General features: G+C 47.3%; 2 protein-coding genes across 2 annotated transcripts; both read left to right on the top strand.

Annotated features, from left to right (window-relative positions):
• Nucleotides 1-7,529: 7,529 nt before the first annotated feature.
• Nucleotides 7,530-10,751, top strand: LOC147990753 (uncharacterized). The gene is made up of 3 exons (XM_087518086.1): nucleotides 7,530-7,976; nucleotides 9,091-9,164; nucleotides 10,456-10,751. Exons 1-3 carry the CDS (start codon nucleotides 7,771-7,773, stop codon nucleotides 10,554-10,556), a joined length of 381 nt encoding a protein of 126 aa, XP_087374212.1. The 5' UTR covers nucleotides 7,530-7,770; the 3' UTR covers nucleotides 10,557-10,751.
• A 4,283-nt stretch (nucleotides 10,752-15,034) lies between these two features.
• On the top strand, nucleotides 15,035-18,376 carry LOC147990752 (uncharacterized). The gene is made up of 3 exons (XM_087518083.1): nucleotides 15,035-15,576; nucleotides 16,691-16,764; nucleotides 18,056-18,376. Exons 1-3 carry the CDS (start codon nucleotides 15,371-15,373, stop codon nucleotides 18,157-18,159), a joined length of 384 nt encoding a protein of 127 aa, XP_087374209.1. The 5' UTR covers nucleotides 15,035-15,370; the 3' UTR covers nucleotides 18,160-18,376.
• The last annotated feature ends 419 nt before the right edge of the window (nucleotides 18,377-18,795 follow it).

Here is an 18,795-nt window from a genome sequence, read left to right as displayed (position 1 = left end):
TTGTGTTTCATCGACTCCCCTAGGGTTTCTGGAATATTTGGGAATTTATAGGGCGAAGAGGCGGTCCAGGGGGGCTCCATGGGGGGGGGCACAACCCCCCTGGGCGCGCCTGGGATCCTTGGCACGCCCTGGTGGGTTGTGCTCCCCATGGGCCTTCCCTCTGGTACTTCTTTGGGACACTGGGTGTCTTCTGGTCCAGAAAAAATCTCCAAAAAGTTTCACTGTGTTTGGACTCCATTTGGTACTGATATTCTGTGAAGTAAAAAACAAGCAAAAAATAGCAAGTGGCACTGGGCACTATGTCAAAAGGTTCACTGGTACAACGACGTCCTAAACAAACGGTTTAAAACCCCTTTCTGCGACGGCATTTGGAACCATCGCCAAGTGAGTATGGGCGATAGGGGGTCCTTCCCACACGACCCAGAAATCGTCGGGGATAGGCCCTCGTGGGATCCAGGCTGGGGCCGTGAGCAATCGGGCAAGGCATGGAAACCCAGTCATTTCCGTAGGTATGTACATCCCACACGGTGAATCCCAAAAATAATTTCCGTAGGTATGTACATCCCACACGGTGAATCCCAGAAATCATTTCCGTAGGTATATACATTCCACACGGTGAATCCCAGAAATCATTTCCATAGGTATGTACATCTAATGACCCACAAGTATAGGGGATTTATCGTAGTCCTTTTGATAAGTAAGAGTGTCGAACCCAACGAGGAGCAGAAGGAAATGATAAGCAGTTTTCAGTAAGGTATTCTCTGCAAGCACTGAAATTATCGGTAACAGATAGTTTTGTGATAAGGTAATTTGTAACGGGTAACAAGTAATAAAAGTAAATAAGGTGCAGCAAGATGGCTCAATCCTTTTTGTAGCAGAGGACAAGCCTGAACAAACTCTTATATAAAGGAAAGCGCTCCCGAGGACACATGGGAATTATCGTCAAGCTAGTTTTCATCATGTTCATATGATTCGCGTTCGGTACTTTGATAATTTGATATGTGAGTGGATCGGTGCTTGGGTACTGCCCTTCCTTGGACAAGAAACCCACTTATGATTAACCCCTCTTGCAAGCATCCGCAACTACAAAAGAAGTATTAAGGTAAACTGATGCGGAGCATCCTACGTTCATCTCCATGTACACCTTCATAGCACATCAAGCTCCAAGTGGACCTACCGGACTTAAGGTGAACCCGCTCCTCTTCAAGATTTACATGAATATCTATTGGACTTGGTCGCTACCTCACCTTGGATCATTGTGCATCACTAGGTACGAGGGCGACCACCACCAAGTAGTTGGGGAGCATCCCGGAGACCAAGGAGAAGGACCCCAAGGCCACAAGGAGGAACAAGGAGTGCAACAAGACCAACTCTGCACCTCCCAGGCGACCCCGTGCCCACGGGCCTCGAAGACCCCATGCGCACGGGCTACACAGAGAGCTGGCGCCGGAGCACCCCGTGCGCACGGGCCTATACCGTGCCCATGGGACCCCCGTGCGCACGGGCCCAACTTACCCCGTGCGCACGGGCCCTATAGGATGGACGGCTGTGATTGCTGTTTGGGCCTCCTCTTCATCCACCTCGTCCCTCACCTCCAGCCACCTATATATTCCGTACCTAGACCGTTTGTTAGGGTTAGCAAAGGCTATGCTAGACATATGAGAGCTTTTCTCCATGGATCCACTCCACTAGGAGATCAAGACCTCCTCTTGGAGTGACCAACCTCAATACCTCCTAAGGCCTTGTTCGGTTAGGCATGGATTGGAGGGGTTTGAAAGGGATTAAATCCCTTGCAAGTCAAAATCTACCTCAAACCTCCCCAATCCCCTTCAATCCCTGTGGTGAGGGGATTAAACGAACATGGCCTAAGGGATAAGATCCCTAGTGGATAGATCCCCATCATAGGATCACCAAGACCTCGTTCGTCATATGATTGGGATGAACTAGCACCTTGTATCTTTCCTTTCTTGTCTTTGAATCATTGTATCTCTCTTTGTGTGATTGGATCTAGCATATGTGTGATTGGATCTAGTCAATTGAGTGTTTTCCCTCTTGTGTTCATCCTGTTCTTGGGGATTCCCCCTCCAATTCGTGAAAGATCTCCACATAGGGTTCCACCCTATATCATTTTGGTATCATGAGCCATGGTTGATCACGAAATTGGAGCCCCCTCTTTGTTTTTCTAGCCTAATTTTGCTTGTTCTTGCCCAATTTCGAAAATTCCCCACAAAAAGAGCCATAACAAATTTTTTGTGATTTGAAGTTTCTTGTGAGTTTTTGTTGATTTTGATCCGTGTATCTGGTGTCTGGCAAGTAGATCTAACTCCTATTGCGTCCCCATACCCCAATTTTTCTTTCCGCCTATCGAATTTGACAAGAAAATCGCAAATTTTCCGCCTACCCCGTGCCCATGGGCTCCCCACCCCGTGCCCACGGGCCCCCGCGAAGTCTCTGGTGACCCCGTGTCCTCGGTACATGTACCGTGCACACGGGACCCCGTGTCCATGGGCCTTGGACCCCGTGCGCAGGGCCCTCCCAGAATCAGCTGCGTCCACTTTACGTTTTCAGTCATAACTTCCACTCCCGAACTCCGATTTGGGTGTTCTTTGGCTCGTTGAAAAGCTAGCAACGTGACCGAGCTGCTCATCTTGGTTTCACCACCATTTGCCTCCATCAAATTTTCTCCATTTTTGCATCTTTTGCATAGGCCCTCCGCCATAACTTCCGCACCACCACATACAACTTCCGCAAACTAACCCATTTTGGTTCTTATTGCATTTGTGGTCGGTTGAGTTGTGATTTGAGTCTCCTAAGGTGTTTCGGCTACTTAGGGACGGCTAAATATTCATCCACCACCGGTGACTTGTATCGGGCATCGACTACATCCACCACGAGCTTCCACATCGACGACGCCCATCCATCCTTTGAGACAGTCTTCAACAGGAAGCAAGGCCGGTTACCCCCGACTTCGTGAAAGGTTAAGTGTGACGAAGGTATCCATTCCGTCATAAACTTTCCCTTCCTTTCCATTACATCTTGATAGCCCCACCATCTTTGCGAATACCTTCATACCTATTGAGACTAGCTATCCGAGTACTGCCGGGCTTCGCGAAAACTTGTGCACCATAGTGACACGATATCATATTGTTGCATCATTAGATATATCATATTGTGCAATTGCTTGCTCCCGTGCATATCTTGTGATACTTATCTCATATTTTGTTGAGGCTCGATAAGCATAGTGGAAAGGAAGAGAAGAGCAAAAAAAAAGTCAAAAACAGCTTTTAAGCAAGAAAAAGAATGATCATAAGCTTATAAGCAAAACAGAGTTGAGCATGAAAAGAGATACATGTGCATGAGGTTACATGGAATAGGAAACATTTAGCTTGCATACATATAGGTTGGTGCCAAGTAGTGAATCGTGCCCAAGTGTACAATCAAGCTAGTGCTCTCCTAGTGTTTGTGCAACACGAGCTTAGTCTTCATTAGGCAATCTTGTATTGCTCATCCCTATAGTTGCACAAGCCCCATTATCCCACCGTGTGTGTTTCTTTATTGCCCTCCTCTATATTTGTGATCACTTGCTTTGCATTTTGAGTCCTTTGGATTTATTTCAACATTTACAATATCTTGGACTTCAATTTGCATGAAATTTGTGCCACTATCCTCACCGAGCTCCACCATAAGCCTTATTTGTGTAGGTGTGAGAATTGACAATATCCGGTACCAATTGTGCTATTTCCTTGATACATTATTGAGTGATCTTTGATTCATCCTCAACATTGGATAAGGTACATTGGTCTAGTTCTTTCCTTTCTTCCACTAATATTTGCGCGAGTCTTGTGATGGATAGGCAAGGCATTTCATCTCCGGTCTTCGACAACAACGACGGCGTGAACAACTACATCACCAAAGCGCCAATCTTCGATCTACAACGACAAATGCAAGGCACACAATCAAGATTGCGAGAGCGCATCGAAAACCTCTCCATTGACATCCGCCACTCCGACGCGAGGAAAAGGGACTACATCGACAACAAGCTTTCCGCACAAAAGGAGGAACAAGATGCAAGGATGGAGGAGATTCGGGCCTTGATCAAGTCTACTTCCCCTTCATCATCCTCAAGGCGACAACATTCAAGTCACAAGTCTTCGGAGCGCAAAAATGATGCAAGCGCAAGTCGTCCACGTCCACATCGTCATGAAGGGCAAGACACCTCCAAGCATCATGTGCACAACAACAACGAACGACATCTACTACGAGCTCAAGCACGATAATGACATCATCAACATGAAGATGCCCAATAAGCGCAAACGTACAAGTTCGAACAAGCCCTACTTCACGCCAAGTCCAAGCTTCATGAGCATAAGAGAAGATCGCGAGACGAGCACCACCAAGACAGAGCTACGGCTATAACAACCACTTCGGCATCTTCGCCAAGTGCTATCAAGGCATCTTCGCCTTTGGACGTATGGCATATTCGCCTGCTTCCCACGAGTACACCTACATTGACTTCATCAAGTCCAAGGCGACCACCTACAAGTGAGGGCGACACTTCCATCTTCGGAAGCCCCTCAAGGAAGATGGCCGAGCATGGGAATTTCCCTTCGGTCATGGAGACGAGCTGTGAGGTGCCACATCATATGGACCTCCTACAACAAGACGACGACAAGAAGGTCGAGCTAGAGCCAACCCCTTCGACCACGGCGACGAGCATGAACCTCTTCAACAACATGAAGACGGCGCCCATATTGGACTCATACTCCGAGTCAAGCTACGAGACCGCACATGAGACCTTATCTTTGGTCTTCGAGGAGAGTGATGATGTGCCATCTTCGGTCTTCATCCACGACTACGACCACGACATGATTGAGCATGGAGACATTTGCACCAACATCTCTCTGACAACGACATGTGATGAGATGCCCCAATTGCCATGTGAGGAGAGCCACCACCACATGAGTGACATGAGTGACTCCACCACACGTGACATTGAGAGCATTTCCTATGAGAGGATGAGTGTGGCCACCACTAGCCCAACATTTGAGAGCATGCCACACATCCTATGTGAGGTTGAGGGCCATTTGAGTGACTCCACCAACCATATGAGTGAGAGCATCCGAGAGGGAGTGAGTGAGCCACAACACTTAGTGAGTGAGGTAGTTGACACAGCATGTGAGGCCACTATGTTTCCTAACGACTTACCCTCTACTCCGAGTGTGTTTTATTCTTTGGTGCTAGGTCTCCTACATGATGACACACCTATCCTTGACGAGTCCATACCTCCAATGGAGATGACGATGGCCATGGTGGATGATGATGCACCCCCCACATGGTTCCATCAAGATGAAGTTGACCACGACTTGGTCTTCGACACCTCACCTACAACACATGAGCGATGCTCCAAAGGTAACATAGGTGATGGTGCTTCTCTTGTCCCACTAGTGGACTATTTTACGAATGATTGCTTGCATGATGTTGACACACCTATTCCCATGCTTCATGCTAGTGCGACTTCCTCATGTCATGACTTACCTATTTATGATAAATATGATGATGAGCATGTTGATTTGCCTAGTTGTGATGCCATTCTACATAGGATATCATGTGAAAATTCTTTTGGTCACATCATGTTTGACAATCCATTAACCTTGCCATATGCTATGAGTGAGATATCCCATATTGCATCATTTCAATCTCAATATAGTAGCTATGCATGCCCCATTAAAATCAATCCCATTTGCACTTATGGCATAGATGACGAGATTATGGTCATTGGCTTTTGTTTCTCTTGTGATGATATTGCTATGCTTCCTATACATGATTTGCGCAATTCATCTACTATGCCATGCCATGATCACATTGCTCCAAATATGCATTGTTTTGGATGTTGTCAAAATTATCCATGTGATGGTTTCACTAATGATCATGAGGAGACCCCCATAGTTTCCTCATCCATATTAGGATATTTTGATACATTCCATACTTTGCATGATTCTCGTAATTGTTTGCACCATATGCATTCCACGAATAACAATGCTCTACATATTTCTTGTGATGCATTACACAATTTGAGTCTCCATTATGCTATACATAACAACAAACCTATCATGATGGATGACATGTTTCTATATCACGCATCTCATTTGTTTGAGCATTGGATATTTTGTGCTAACCAACACAAGCACGTGCGCATCACGATGGATGATGTGTACCTCTACCATGCACACACAATTTTTCCTTTGTCTTTGTTTTGTGTAGGTAATCATGCACAATCGTCAACCTCTCAATCCCATGAGTTGATGAAACGAGCTCTTGAGAGCAAAGATGACTTGGGATCCCGTGAACTATCCTTACCACCGCTCTCTTCGCGCAATGTCTACGCGCATCCCTCTCACTTGGCTCTCGCACGACTATGGGCTATATACCACTCTCTTGCTCGTTTTACCGTGTTCACTTTGCATGTTATGCTTGCTCCTATGCCTTTGCCATGCAATTGTGACCCTTGCTTGCATTTATCCATGATTCACAATTATGTTACTCCTATGTGTATTTGCATGCTTGGTGGAGATCCTTGTTGCTATTGCCATGCTTATCATGTGCCTCATGCTAGTTTTGATTCTTGTGTTGGGAGAGTCATGATGTTCCATTGCTATTTACATAGGACTTATTGCCAATACAATGATGATACCTTCTTCATATCTTGCTTTCATGCTTGTGATATGTCTTGTGCATTATTCATACCCACCATTTGCACACATGACATATTTGACATGATTCTTTCTAGTATGTTGCATCTTCGCAATACTGGCTTGCTTGCCTTGATTCACATGATTGATTGCTTAGTTGCATCACCCATGTTCCATTCTTCATTGCTTTCTTGGGTTGATGACATATATGTTCATGCCTCTCACATGATATATTTTGTTCATTGTCCTTGCCTCCAATTGTTGCATCTATGCTTATTGATCGTGGAGACTTGGACACTTTACTTGTGATGCATGCTTGCTTGATTGAGCCTATTGTATTTGTGTAATGCCCCCGGTGTCATGCTATAGTAATCTCGTGCCTAATGATGCTATGACATCATAATTATTTTGATAATCCTCACTTTGCTTCAAACCAAACTCAAATCCAAATTCTAATGCCAAGTCAAATTATAATTTTATAAAACCATAAATTAAAAATGTTCTTGAGGTTGGAAATATTCACTACATAATTTTCGTACATTAGACAAACATTTTTGGAGATGTTTGAAATGCCGATGGATTTTAAACAGTGACCAACAACACCTTTTTAGCCATTTTGAATACAATCATAATTTAAATTAACTCCAATTGCCCCCAAACATTATTTTTTACAGCCACAAAATATAGTGCTTGAATTATGTGCAAATTTACATGGTCAAAAAGATTCATTTAATAGCAGAATCTAAACAAAAACATGAGCTAATAAATACAAACAGGTTTCAAAAAAGAATGAAAAAAGCCAGGACCTAATCTAGTGGGAGTGTTGGCCCATCTAGCACTACAGCCGGCCCAGCCCAACTTCCCGCCTCATCTTGTTTCTCTGTTCACAGGGACGCCGTGGCAGGCATCCGGCGGCGCCATGGCCGCGCCTGGCCACGCGCCGGCCATCCGGCTACCCCCTGGACTCCTACAAGACGCCAGCGCCCCCTCCCTCGAACCCTAGCTTCACTCCCCCTTCCGTCCGCGTCATTTTTCTTCTTCCCCGCACTTGCCCGAGCGCAGCAATCGCCGTGCTGCCTCCATGAGCGCGGCCACCGCTGTCCCCGTTGCTCGAGGCCCTATCCAGGAGCTCCATCACGTCGCGCCCGTCCTCTCCGGCTACTTAGTTCGCGCCAGGGAGCCCCAAGACGACGGCTCGGTCACCGTCTTCCTCGCCACAGCCGCCACGCCTCGATTCGCCGCCTCCCGAGATCCACCGGCTTCCCCGACGCGCCCTCGAGCTCCGCTGTGAGGCCCTCCTCTGGTTTCCCCTGTTTTCCCCATCGAACCACCGCCGTAGGCCGCCGTCACCGCCGTGCCCGATGCCGTCGGAGGTTCAGCTCACCGCGTCGCTGTCCGCGCTCCCGCGCGCCCCTGGCCACGTCCGCCACACCCTTGGCCGCCTGCGCGTGCCCCCGCTCGCGCCCGCCGCACCCTGGCCGTGCCGACGCACGCGCGTGGCCGAGCCCCCGCTCGCCTCCTGCAGTCGTTGCGCTGTTGCTGCCTACTCCCGCCCCGTGCGTTCGTTGCTGCTGCGTTGCTCTGCCTGCTAGTCTTGCGGCCGCGGCAGCTGTTGCATGTGCCGCTCGTTGCTGTACTGCGTTCTGCTACTGCGGATGCGTACTGCTTATTAGCTGCTGCTCAACGCTGCGATGCTGCTGCTTGCGGCTGGCCATGGCCAAGGCCATGGCCGAGTATGCAGCGTGTGTGTTTGTGTTGTGTGTGTGCATGGCTGTGCCATCACGCCGGCCCTTGTTTAGATTTAGGTCTAGGATCGATTAGTACTAATATAGTGCTAATTTAGCCTAAGAGATGACATGTAGGATCACCCATGTTAATTATCATTTTATTAAACTAAAGGCAATGACACGCGGGACCCAGTTACACTGTTCATATGTTGACCAGTCAGCCTTTGACTGGGTCAACCAAACCCCACTGATCCCATTGTCATACACACAGGCTAGGATAGCACTAGGTCACAAAAATATATTCCGTTTTCTTTTCGAAATATTGATAAATACATAAAACCATTTAATAAAACTTTAGAAAATCATTTTAAAATAAACCGTAGCTCGGATCGAAAAACTTTGTACATGAAAGTTGCTCAGAACAACGAGACGAACCCGAATACGCAGCCCGTTCGTCCGCCACACACCCATAACATACCAAATTCGCAACTTTCCCCCTCCGGCTCCTCTGCCCGAAAACGCGAAACACCGGGGATACTTTCCCGGATGTTTCCCCCCTTCACCAGTATCACCTCATACCGCGTTAGGTCATCTCTAGCACCGCGCATTGCCATGTTATACTTTGATTGCTCTGTTATTTATTGCGTTCCCCCTCCGTTAATTCTTTCCGGTAGACCCCGTGGCGATGATGATGCCCCTGTGGTCGACTACGTCACCGACGACCCCTCCTTCTTGTCTGAGCAACCAGGCAAGCCCCCCTTTGATCACCAGATATCTCCTACTCTTCTCTATACTGCTTGCATTAGAGTAGTGTAGCATGTTACTACTTTTCGTTTTTCCTATCCTGATGCATAGCCTGTCCTTGCTACTACTGTTGTTACCATTACCTGCTATCCTACTGCTTAGTATAGGATGCTAGTGTTCCATCAGTGGCCCTACACTCTTGTCCGTCTGCCATGCTATACTACTGGGCCGTGATCACTTCGGGAGGTGATCACGGGCATATACTAAATACTTTACACAGTTACATTACTTATGATACTGTTCGGAGATGGGGGCTGAAGGGGCAGGTGGCTCCATCCCGGTACAGGTGGGCCTGGGTTCCCGACGGCCCCCGACTGTTACTTTGTGGCGGAGCGACAGGGCAGGTTGAGACCATCCTAGGAGAGAGGTGGGCCTGGCCCTGGTCGGCGTTCGCAGATACTTAACACGTTTAACGAGATCTTGGTGTTTGATCTGAGTCTGGCTACTGGCCTATACGCACTAACCATCTACGCGGGGACAGTTATGGGCACTCGACGTCGTGGTATCAGCCGAAGCCTTCGTGACGTCAGCAACGGAGCGGCGCGCGCTGGATTGGACTGGAACGCCTACTAGGCTAGGTCTGCTTCCGGCCGCCCACGCAACGTGCAGGTGTGCTAAGGGCGATGGGCCCAGACCCCTAGGCGCTTAGGTTTAGACCGGCGTGCTGACCTCTCTGTTGGTCTAGGTGGGGCTGCGACGTGTTGATCTTTCGAGGCCGGGCATGACCCAGAAAAGTGTGTCCGGCCAAATGGGATCGAGTGTGTTGGGTTATGTGGTGCACCCCTGCAGGGAAGTTAATCTATTCGAATAGCCGTGATCTTCGGTAACAGGACGACTTGGAGTTGTACCTTGACCTTATGACAACTAGAACCGGATACTTAATAAAACACACCCTTCCAAGTGCCAGATACAACCGGTGGTCGCTATCTCACAGGGCGACGAGGGGAGGATCATCGGTTAGGATTATGCTACACGATGCTACTTGGAGGACTTCAGTCTACTCTCTTCTACATGCTGCAAGAAGGAGGCTGCCAGAAGCGTAGTCTTCGACAGGATTAGTTATCCCCCTCTTATTCTGGCATTCTGCAGTTCAGTCCACATATATTAGCCCCTTTTCCATTTGATACCCATGCATATGTAGTGTAGCTCCTTGCTTGCGAGTACTTTGGATGAGTACTCACGGTTGCTTTCTCCCCTTTTTTCCCCATTCCTTTCTTTCTGGTTGTCGCAACCAGATGCTGGAGTCCAGGAGCCAGACGCCACCGTCGATGACGACTCCTACTACACCGGAGGTGTCTACTACTACGTGTTGCCACTGACGACCAAGAGTAGTTAGGAGGATCCCGGGCAGGAGGCCTGCGCCTCTTTCGATCTGTATCCCAGTTTGTGCTAGCCTTCTTAAGGCAAACTTGTTTAACTTATGTCTGTACTCAGATATTGTTGCTTCCGCTGACTCGTCTATGATCGAGCTCTTGTATTCGAGCCCTCGAGGCCCCTGGCTTGTAATATGATGCTTGTATCACTTATTTTATTTGTAGAGTTGTGTTGTGATATCTTCCCGTGAGTCCCTGATCTTGATCGTACATGTTTGCGTGTATGATTAGTGTACGATTAAACCGGGGGCGTCACAAGTTGGTACCAGAGCCGACTGCCTGTAGGAATCCCCCCTCCACGCTCCTTGGCCGAAGTCGAGTCTAGTCATTGAAAAACTTTTACTAACATGGCTGTGTGGCTTACGGGCCCACGTCGCCATCTGGGTGGTATTAGGATCTTTTACTCCTCGATCCTTACTCTGGGACTCTGAACTCTCTTCTATTCGGGTTAAATGAATTTTGCTAAATCTAACATTAGGATCTCGTTATCATTTTCTCCCGGAGAGCCCTTCATTACAGATGATCGACTGCTTCAACAGAAGATTCTGATAATACTCTCCGATGTTCTCCTGAAACTTTGTGCCATTGCTTTTACAATTCCCTACCATCGAAAAATCCCTATGGATAAATACTTACACCTGTCGTTCTTACTTTTATTCCCAGTTGGTCTTGTTATTACAAGATACCCCGAAATACTCATCATTGTTTCGATAATCCTTTGATCTTACTGCCTTGCTGTTCTTTGTCACCTGAATACCCCTATGGATAATTCTCGCACTTATCGAGTATCTGCTCATCCCCCAGTTGTTCATGTGTTTCACAATGGCCATCAAAATACTATTCGATCCTCCAAAAATCCTTAGTAGCTTATTGTTGTGCAATACTTGTCTGCTTGCATGATGGATGCTTTCCATATGTCTCGCAATATTCGTTAGTATCCTTAGACACCGTCATTTTGATCCCTTTGATTCAACATGAGTGCGAATGCACGCAATCATCAGTTGATCCTTTTAAATTATCTTTCCGGCTCGGACGTCATTTTAAACATGAGCTGGTTCTCAACAAATCCAATTGCCGTCGATTGTACCCCTAAGGCTATTCAACTTATCCATCCCTAATCAGAACATTGCTTCTGATCCCTTGACTTGAAAATCATAATTCCTTTGCATTTGAGCTTTGGATTAGTCAGTTGTTTCCATTATCCAATGCCTTTGCATTGTTACTTCCTCTGGTTGTGTGTCGATGCTCACGTCAGCTCTATTATGGACCAGCAGATCCTTTAATGGATTTTATCTGACAGCGTCCTTCATATTCAATAACCTTGTGAGCCTTCCCTCGGATACATAATGCCTTTGGTAAATGGTATCATCTACTTTCTCAACCTTGCTCTACTTTCGAGCTTGTGATATTTACTCTTGAAACTTGTGGTATATGTTTCTAAGAAGCCCCTATGGGTTGAACATATGCCTTCTCTAAACTGTGTGAACTCGAAAGTTTTCACGAGTCATACACTTCTGGTATTTTACCAGATAAAATTTCAACACTACAACTTCTTCGAAAGTGAGAAGTGAATGAAAGGTTATGCATTGGAGAAGTGGGAGTCGACCTTGAACTTTGTGTTCATGCCCATGGACACGATGTAGATCTTATCATTAAAGCTTCTCTTAAATTAAATTATTCCTTTGGTATAAGTTCATCTTATATCCGGGATCTGGCCTTTTGCAATCGTGGTTTCGACCATGTTCTCCTTTAAATACCATTTCGCGTGCAAGTTTAAGCGCTTGTCTTCTGTAGAGCAATACCCCAGTCCAACCGCTACTTTGATCTGTCATCGAGTATTACCCCCTCTGGTATCTCGAGATTATCACGGAACTGCATAACTTCTTATGAGTTCTTCTTCAAGTATTATTTGACTTTCACTGCATCATCATTTGACTTGATGTCATCGCCGACTGATTACATCTTCATGAAATATCTCGACAAATGTGTCGTGGTCATCAGCAACATCCTGAGCTCTTCCAAGATATATATTGAATTCATGATGAGAAATACCATCCTTGCCCTTGATGATTTGTTTTATCATCTACCACTTTATTGCCTTCCGTTCGACACAAACTTGTTCGTGTTTTGTGTTATACCTTGAGTCCCTTGCTACCTAGCATTGTTCTTCTTTACCTTGGATATTACCACCTTTTATGTCAAGAATGTTGTGGGAATTTCACCACCTCTTATGCATTCTTGGTACAAGTGATACTTCTTGCCATATCCGTTCATTCTTAGACTATTGATTATTGAATCACCATTCTGACATTGGTCGTGCAACCCAACCCATAATTCGGACGCACCTTTCAACCAATGTTTAATTGTGTATGTTTTCCTCGAGCATACTTCATTATATTATTTGATCGGACAAATGCTATCTCCCTATCCACATAATTGTGGAGATGCATCCTTTTGGATACCTCGTTGAATTATTGCTGAGTCCATCAGCCACTTCCTCATCCTCCCCTTGGCTTAATGATGAACCCTTGATCGGGACTCGCTTTCATAGTTCATTTCCCAAGAGTCATATAATGTCATCTCGTCAATTGTGTTGCACCTCTTCTTCTCAGGCACCCCGAGTCTGAGATATCCTAACACCAATCAGATATGAATCCCGGTCAGATATGATGGTTGGGACATATCTCTAAGAGTTATAACACTGGTCCTTATATATTGGTAAGGTGATGTCATGCCCATCACACCTGGCCGGAGGACTTGTGGTTATAGTTTCCATTTTAGTAAGGTTATCCTTTCTTCCATGAGAAAATGGTAAGACTTATTCTATAAGTTGTTCCTGATGGATCCTTTGTGTATCCATAGCCTGATCCTTACCTGATGACCATGTCAATGCTATCTCGAAGCCTGTCTGTGGTACTCCGATTTTCAACAAGAACATTTGAAGCCAATGCTAAATGTTTCTTGCTCAATTATCCAAACACCATTGTATGGGTAATGTCATGAAATTTCTCTCCCCTTACCTAAGGGGTTTTCTACATGATATCCTGCCACGGATATCATGCTCTGCTTGTCCTTGGGAAGGATATATCCCTGAATTAGGTGTTTAAAACACATTTTCCTTTCCATTCTTCTGTTTAAACCTGATAATCGCATTTTCCTTTCCATTTTCTTGTTAAGCTTTCTTGTAATCTGACTTAACTGAGCAGTGATAATTCCCTGCTTAGTAAGCACCTCGTTGTACAACTCTGTCAGTAAGACCCTGTTACCATTGTTGATAGCAGCGCGGTAACCACCGATGGACGAGAACTTTGCCTCTTGGTCCGCCTCGTTCAACGAGTAGGAAAATGGTTCTCTTCGTCCCTCGCCCTTGGTATCGATGTTGTTGCCGACATAACTGACAGGCTAGCCTCTGACATGCCTTGCTATCGTGACCATGCAAGATGTCACCACTCCTACTTTTATCCCACATGGTGGGCCCATAACCCACAGTTCCACAGGATCGAAACCTGACTCTCCTGTACACCACCTGTTCCCAAGGTTGTTCCTCGCGCTTGACTTCGTATGTAATTCACGGACCACATGTCTAGTGATCTATTCTGGTATGAGGCGCAATACCTATTCTCGCTGCCCTGAAACCCTTTCACCTACTGATTAGGCATCGAACGATTGCCTACCCGCTGAAAACTTCTCATGATACTTTCTTACTTTGCTCTCGATATTTTCGTAAGTTTCAATTCAAGAGTTACATCCGCCACCTTCCTTGATGTTATCGACCAGATAGTCGACCTTGTAGAGGTCAGTTCTCCCGGAATGTCCACCCTTTATTCTTTCGTAAGTATGATGGAGTCCCGTAGAAAGAGGACACTGACTTCATCATGATGGCCTGAAGCAGAGAAATGAAGATATCAACATAATGGATCGACCTCTTCGAGAAGAGCAACCAAGGCCGAGAAGATCTGCTAGAAGCCCGTAACCAAAATTTCCCCTTACCCCACCTCCTAAAATCTCGGGACGAGATTTCTTGTAGTGGAGGAGATTTGTAATGCCCCCGGTGTCATGCTATAGTAATCTCGTGCCTAATGATGCTATGACATCATAATTATTTTGATAAACCTCACTTTGCTTCAAACCAAACTCAAATCCAAATTCTAATGCCAAGTCAAATTATAATTTTATAAAACCATAAATTAAAAATGTTCTTGAGGTTGGAAATATTCACTACATAATTTTCGTACATTAGACAAACATTTTTGGAGATGTTTGAAATGCCGATGGATTTTAAACAGTGACCAACAACACCTTTTTAGCCATTTTGAATACAATCATAATTTAAATTAACTCCAATTGCCCCCAAACATTATTTTTTACAGCCACAAAATATAGTGCTTGAATTATGTGCAAATTTACATGGTCAAAAAGATTCATTTAATAGCAGAATCTAAACAAAAACATGAGCTAATAAATACAAACAGGTTTCAAAAAAGAATGAAAAAAGCCAGGACCTAATCTAGTGGGAGTGTTGGCCCATCTAGCACTACAGCCGGCCCAGCCCAACTTCCCGCCTCATCTTGTTTCTCTGTTCACAGGGACGCCGTGGCAGGCATCCGGCGGCGCCATGGCCGCGCCTGGCCACGCGCCGGCCATCCGGCTACCCCCTGGACTCCTACAAGACGCCAGCGCCCCCTCCCTCGAACCCTAGCTTCACTCCCCCTTCCGTCCGCGTCATTTTTCTTCTTCCCCGCACTTGCCCGAGCGCAGCAATCGCCGTGCTACCTCCATGAGCGCGGCCACCGCTGTCCCCGTTGCTCGAGGCCCTATCCAGGAGCTCCATCACGTCGCGCCCGTCCTCTCCGGCTACTTAGTTCGCGCCAGGGAGCCCCAAGACGACGGCTCGGTCACCGTCTTCCTCGCCACAGCCGCCACGCCTCGATTCGCCGCCTCCCGAGATCCACCGGCTTCCCCGACGCGCCCTCGAGCTCCGCTGTGAGGCCCTCCTCTGGTTTCCCCTGTTTTCCCCATCGAACCACCGCCGTAGGCCGCCGTCACCGCCGTGCCCGATGCCGTCGGAGGTTCAGCTCACCGCGTCGCTGTCCGCGCTCCCGCGCGCCCCTGGCCACGTCCGCCACACCCTTGGCCGCCTGCGCGTGCCCCCGCTCGCGCCCGCCGCACCCTGGCCGTGCCGACGCACGCGCGTGGCCGAGCCCCCGCTCGCCTCCTGCTGTCGTTGCGCTGTTGCTGCCTACTCCCGCCCCGTGCGTTCGTTGCTGCTGCGTTGCTCTGCCTGCTAGTCTTGTGGCCGCGGCAGCTGTTGCGTGTGCCGCTCGTTGCTGTACTGCGTTCTGCTACTGCGGATGCGTACTGCTTATTAGCTGCTGCTCAACGCTGCGATGCTGCTGCTTGCGGTTGGCCATGGCCAAGGCCATGGCCGAGTATGCAGCGTGTGTGTTTGTGTTGTGTGTGTGCATGGCTGTGCCATCACGCCGGCCCTTGTTTAGATTTAGGTCTAGGATCAATTAGTACTAATATAGTGCTAATTTAGCCTAAGAGATGACATGTAGGATCACCCATGTTAATTATCATTTTATTAAACTAAAGGCAATGACACGCGGCACCCAGTTACACTGTTCATATGTTGACCAGTCAGCCTTTGACTGGGTCAACCAAACCCCACTGATCCCATTGTCATACACACAGGCTAGGATAGCACTAGGTCACAAAAATATATTCTGTTTTCTTTTCGAAATATTGATAAATACATAAAACCATTTAATAAAACTTTAGAAAATCATTTTAAAATAAACCGTAGCTCGGATCGAAAAACTTTGTACATGAAAGTTGCTCAGAACGACGAGACGAATCCGAATACGCAGCCCGTTCGTCCGCCACACACCCCTAACATACCAAACTCGCAACTTTCCCCCTCCGGCTCCTCTGCCCGAAAACGCGAAACACCGGGGATACTTTCCCGGATGTTTCCCCCCTTCACCAGTATCACCTCATACCGCGTTAGGTCATCTCTAGCACCGCGCATTGCCATGTTATACTTTGATTGCTCTGTTATTTATTGCGTTCCCCCTCCGTTAATTCTTTCCGGTAGACCCCGTGGCGATGATGATGCCCCTGTGGTCGACTACGTCACCGACGACCCCTCCTTCTTGTCTGAGCAACCAGGCAAGCCCCCCCTTTGATCACCAGATATCTCCTACTCTTCTCTATACTGCTTGCATTAGAGTAGTGTAGCATGTTACTGCTTTTCGTTATTCCTATCCTGATGCATAGCCTGTCCTTGCTACTACTGTTGTTACCATTACCTGCTATCCTACTGCTTAGTATAGGATGCTAGTGTTCCATCAGTGGCCCTACACTCTTGTCCGTCTGCCATGCTATACTACTGGGCCGTGATCACTTCGGGAGGTGATCACGGGCATATACTAAATACTTTACACAGTTACATTACTTATGATACTGTTCGGAGATGGGGGCTGAAGGGGCAGGTGGCTCCATCCCGGTACAGGTGGGCCTGGGTTCCCGACGGCCCCCGACTGTTACTTTGTGGCGGAGCGACAGGGCAGGTTGAGACCACATAGGAGAGAGGTGGGCCTGGCCCTGGTCGGCGTTCGCAGATACTTAACACGTTTAACGAGATCTTGGTATTTGATCTGAGTCTGGCTACTGGCCTATACGCACTAACCATCTACGCGGGGACAGTTATGGGCACTCGACGTCGTGGTATCAGCCGAAGCCTTCGTGACGTCAGCAACGGAGCGGCGCGCGCTGGATTGGACTGGAACGCCTACTAGGCTAGGTCTGCTTCCGGCCGCCCACGCAACGTGCAGGTGTGCTAAGGGCGATGGGCCCAGACCCCTGGGTGCTTAGGTTTAGACCGGCGTGCTGACCTCTCTGTTGGTCTAGGTGGGGCTGCGACGTGTTGATCTTTCGAGGCCGGGCATGACCCAGAAAAGTGTGTCCGGCCAAATGGGATCGAGCGTGTTGGGTTATGTGGTGCACCCCTGCAGGGAAGTTAATCTATTCGAATAGCCGTGATCTTCGGTAACAGGACGACTTGGAGTTGTACCTTGACCTTATGACAACTAGAACCGGATACTTAATAAAACACACCCTTCCAAGTGCCAGATACAACCGGTGGTCGCTCTCTCACAGGGCGACGAGGGGAGGATCATCGGTTAGGATTATGCTACACGATGCTACTTGGAGGACTTCAGTCTACTCTCTTCTACATGCTGCAAGAAGGAGGCTGCCAGAAGCGTAGTCTTCGACAGGATTAGTTATCCCCCTCTTATTCTGGCATTCTGCAGTTCAGTCCACATATATTAGCCCCTTTTCCATTTGATACCCATGCATATGTAGTGTAGCTCCTTGCTTGCGAGTACTTTGGATGAGTACTCACGGTTGCTTTCTCCCCTTTTTTCCCCATTCCTTTCTTTCTGGTTGTCGCAACCAGATGCTGGAGTCCAGGAGCCAGACGCCACCGTCGATGACGACTCCTACTACACCGGAGGTGTCTACTACTACGTGCTGCCACTGACGACGACCAAGAGTAGTTAGGAGGATCCCGGGCAGGAGGCCTGCGCCTCTTTCGATCTGTATCCCAGTTTGTGCTAGCCTTCTTAAGGCAAACTTGTTTAACTTATGTCTGTACTCAGATATTGTTGCTTCCGCTGACTCGTCTATGATCGAGCTCTTATATTCGAGCCCTCGAGGCCCCTGGCTTGTAATATGATGCTTGTATGACTTATTTTATTTGTAGAGTTGTGTTGTGATATCTTCCCGTGAGTCCCTGATCTTGATCGTACATGTTTGCGTGTATGATTAGTGTACGATTAAACCGGGGGCGTCACAATTTGGTTGTCCTCGCATCATCATATGCCTCCATACTATGAAATGCTCCCTTGTACTTTCTTATGATGAGCATGATGCATCCACTTGTTGGGTATTTTACCACACGAATGATAGGTTTTGCATCTCCGTTAACCTCATTTGTTTTTCTGAGTGTTTGTTATGTTCTTTCATGTTGAAGGATTCACAAGGCCATACCATCATGAGACAATTTGGTCATGTGAAGGCATACATGATGTGCCACACCAACATTTGCGAGAATCTCCTAAAGGTGAACTCCTTCCCTTTGAGCCATCCTCAAATATGCATATTGGATGGGTCACTCTTTCATTGTTGTTTCCTTCT

This window comes from Triticum urartu, chromosome 1A (genome assembly GCF_056163025.1).
Source record: "Triticum urartu cultivar PI428250 chromosome 1A, HENAU_Tu73, whole genome shotgun sequence".
Lineage (NCBI taxonomy): Eukaryota > Viridiplantae > Streptophyta > Magnoliopsida > Poales > Poaceae > Triticum > Triticum urartu.
This window is presented reverse-complemented; position numbering and strand designations above follow the sequence as displayed.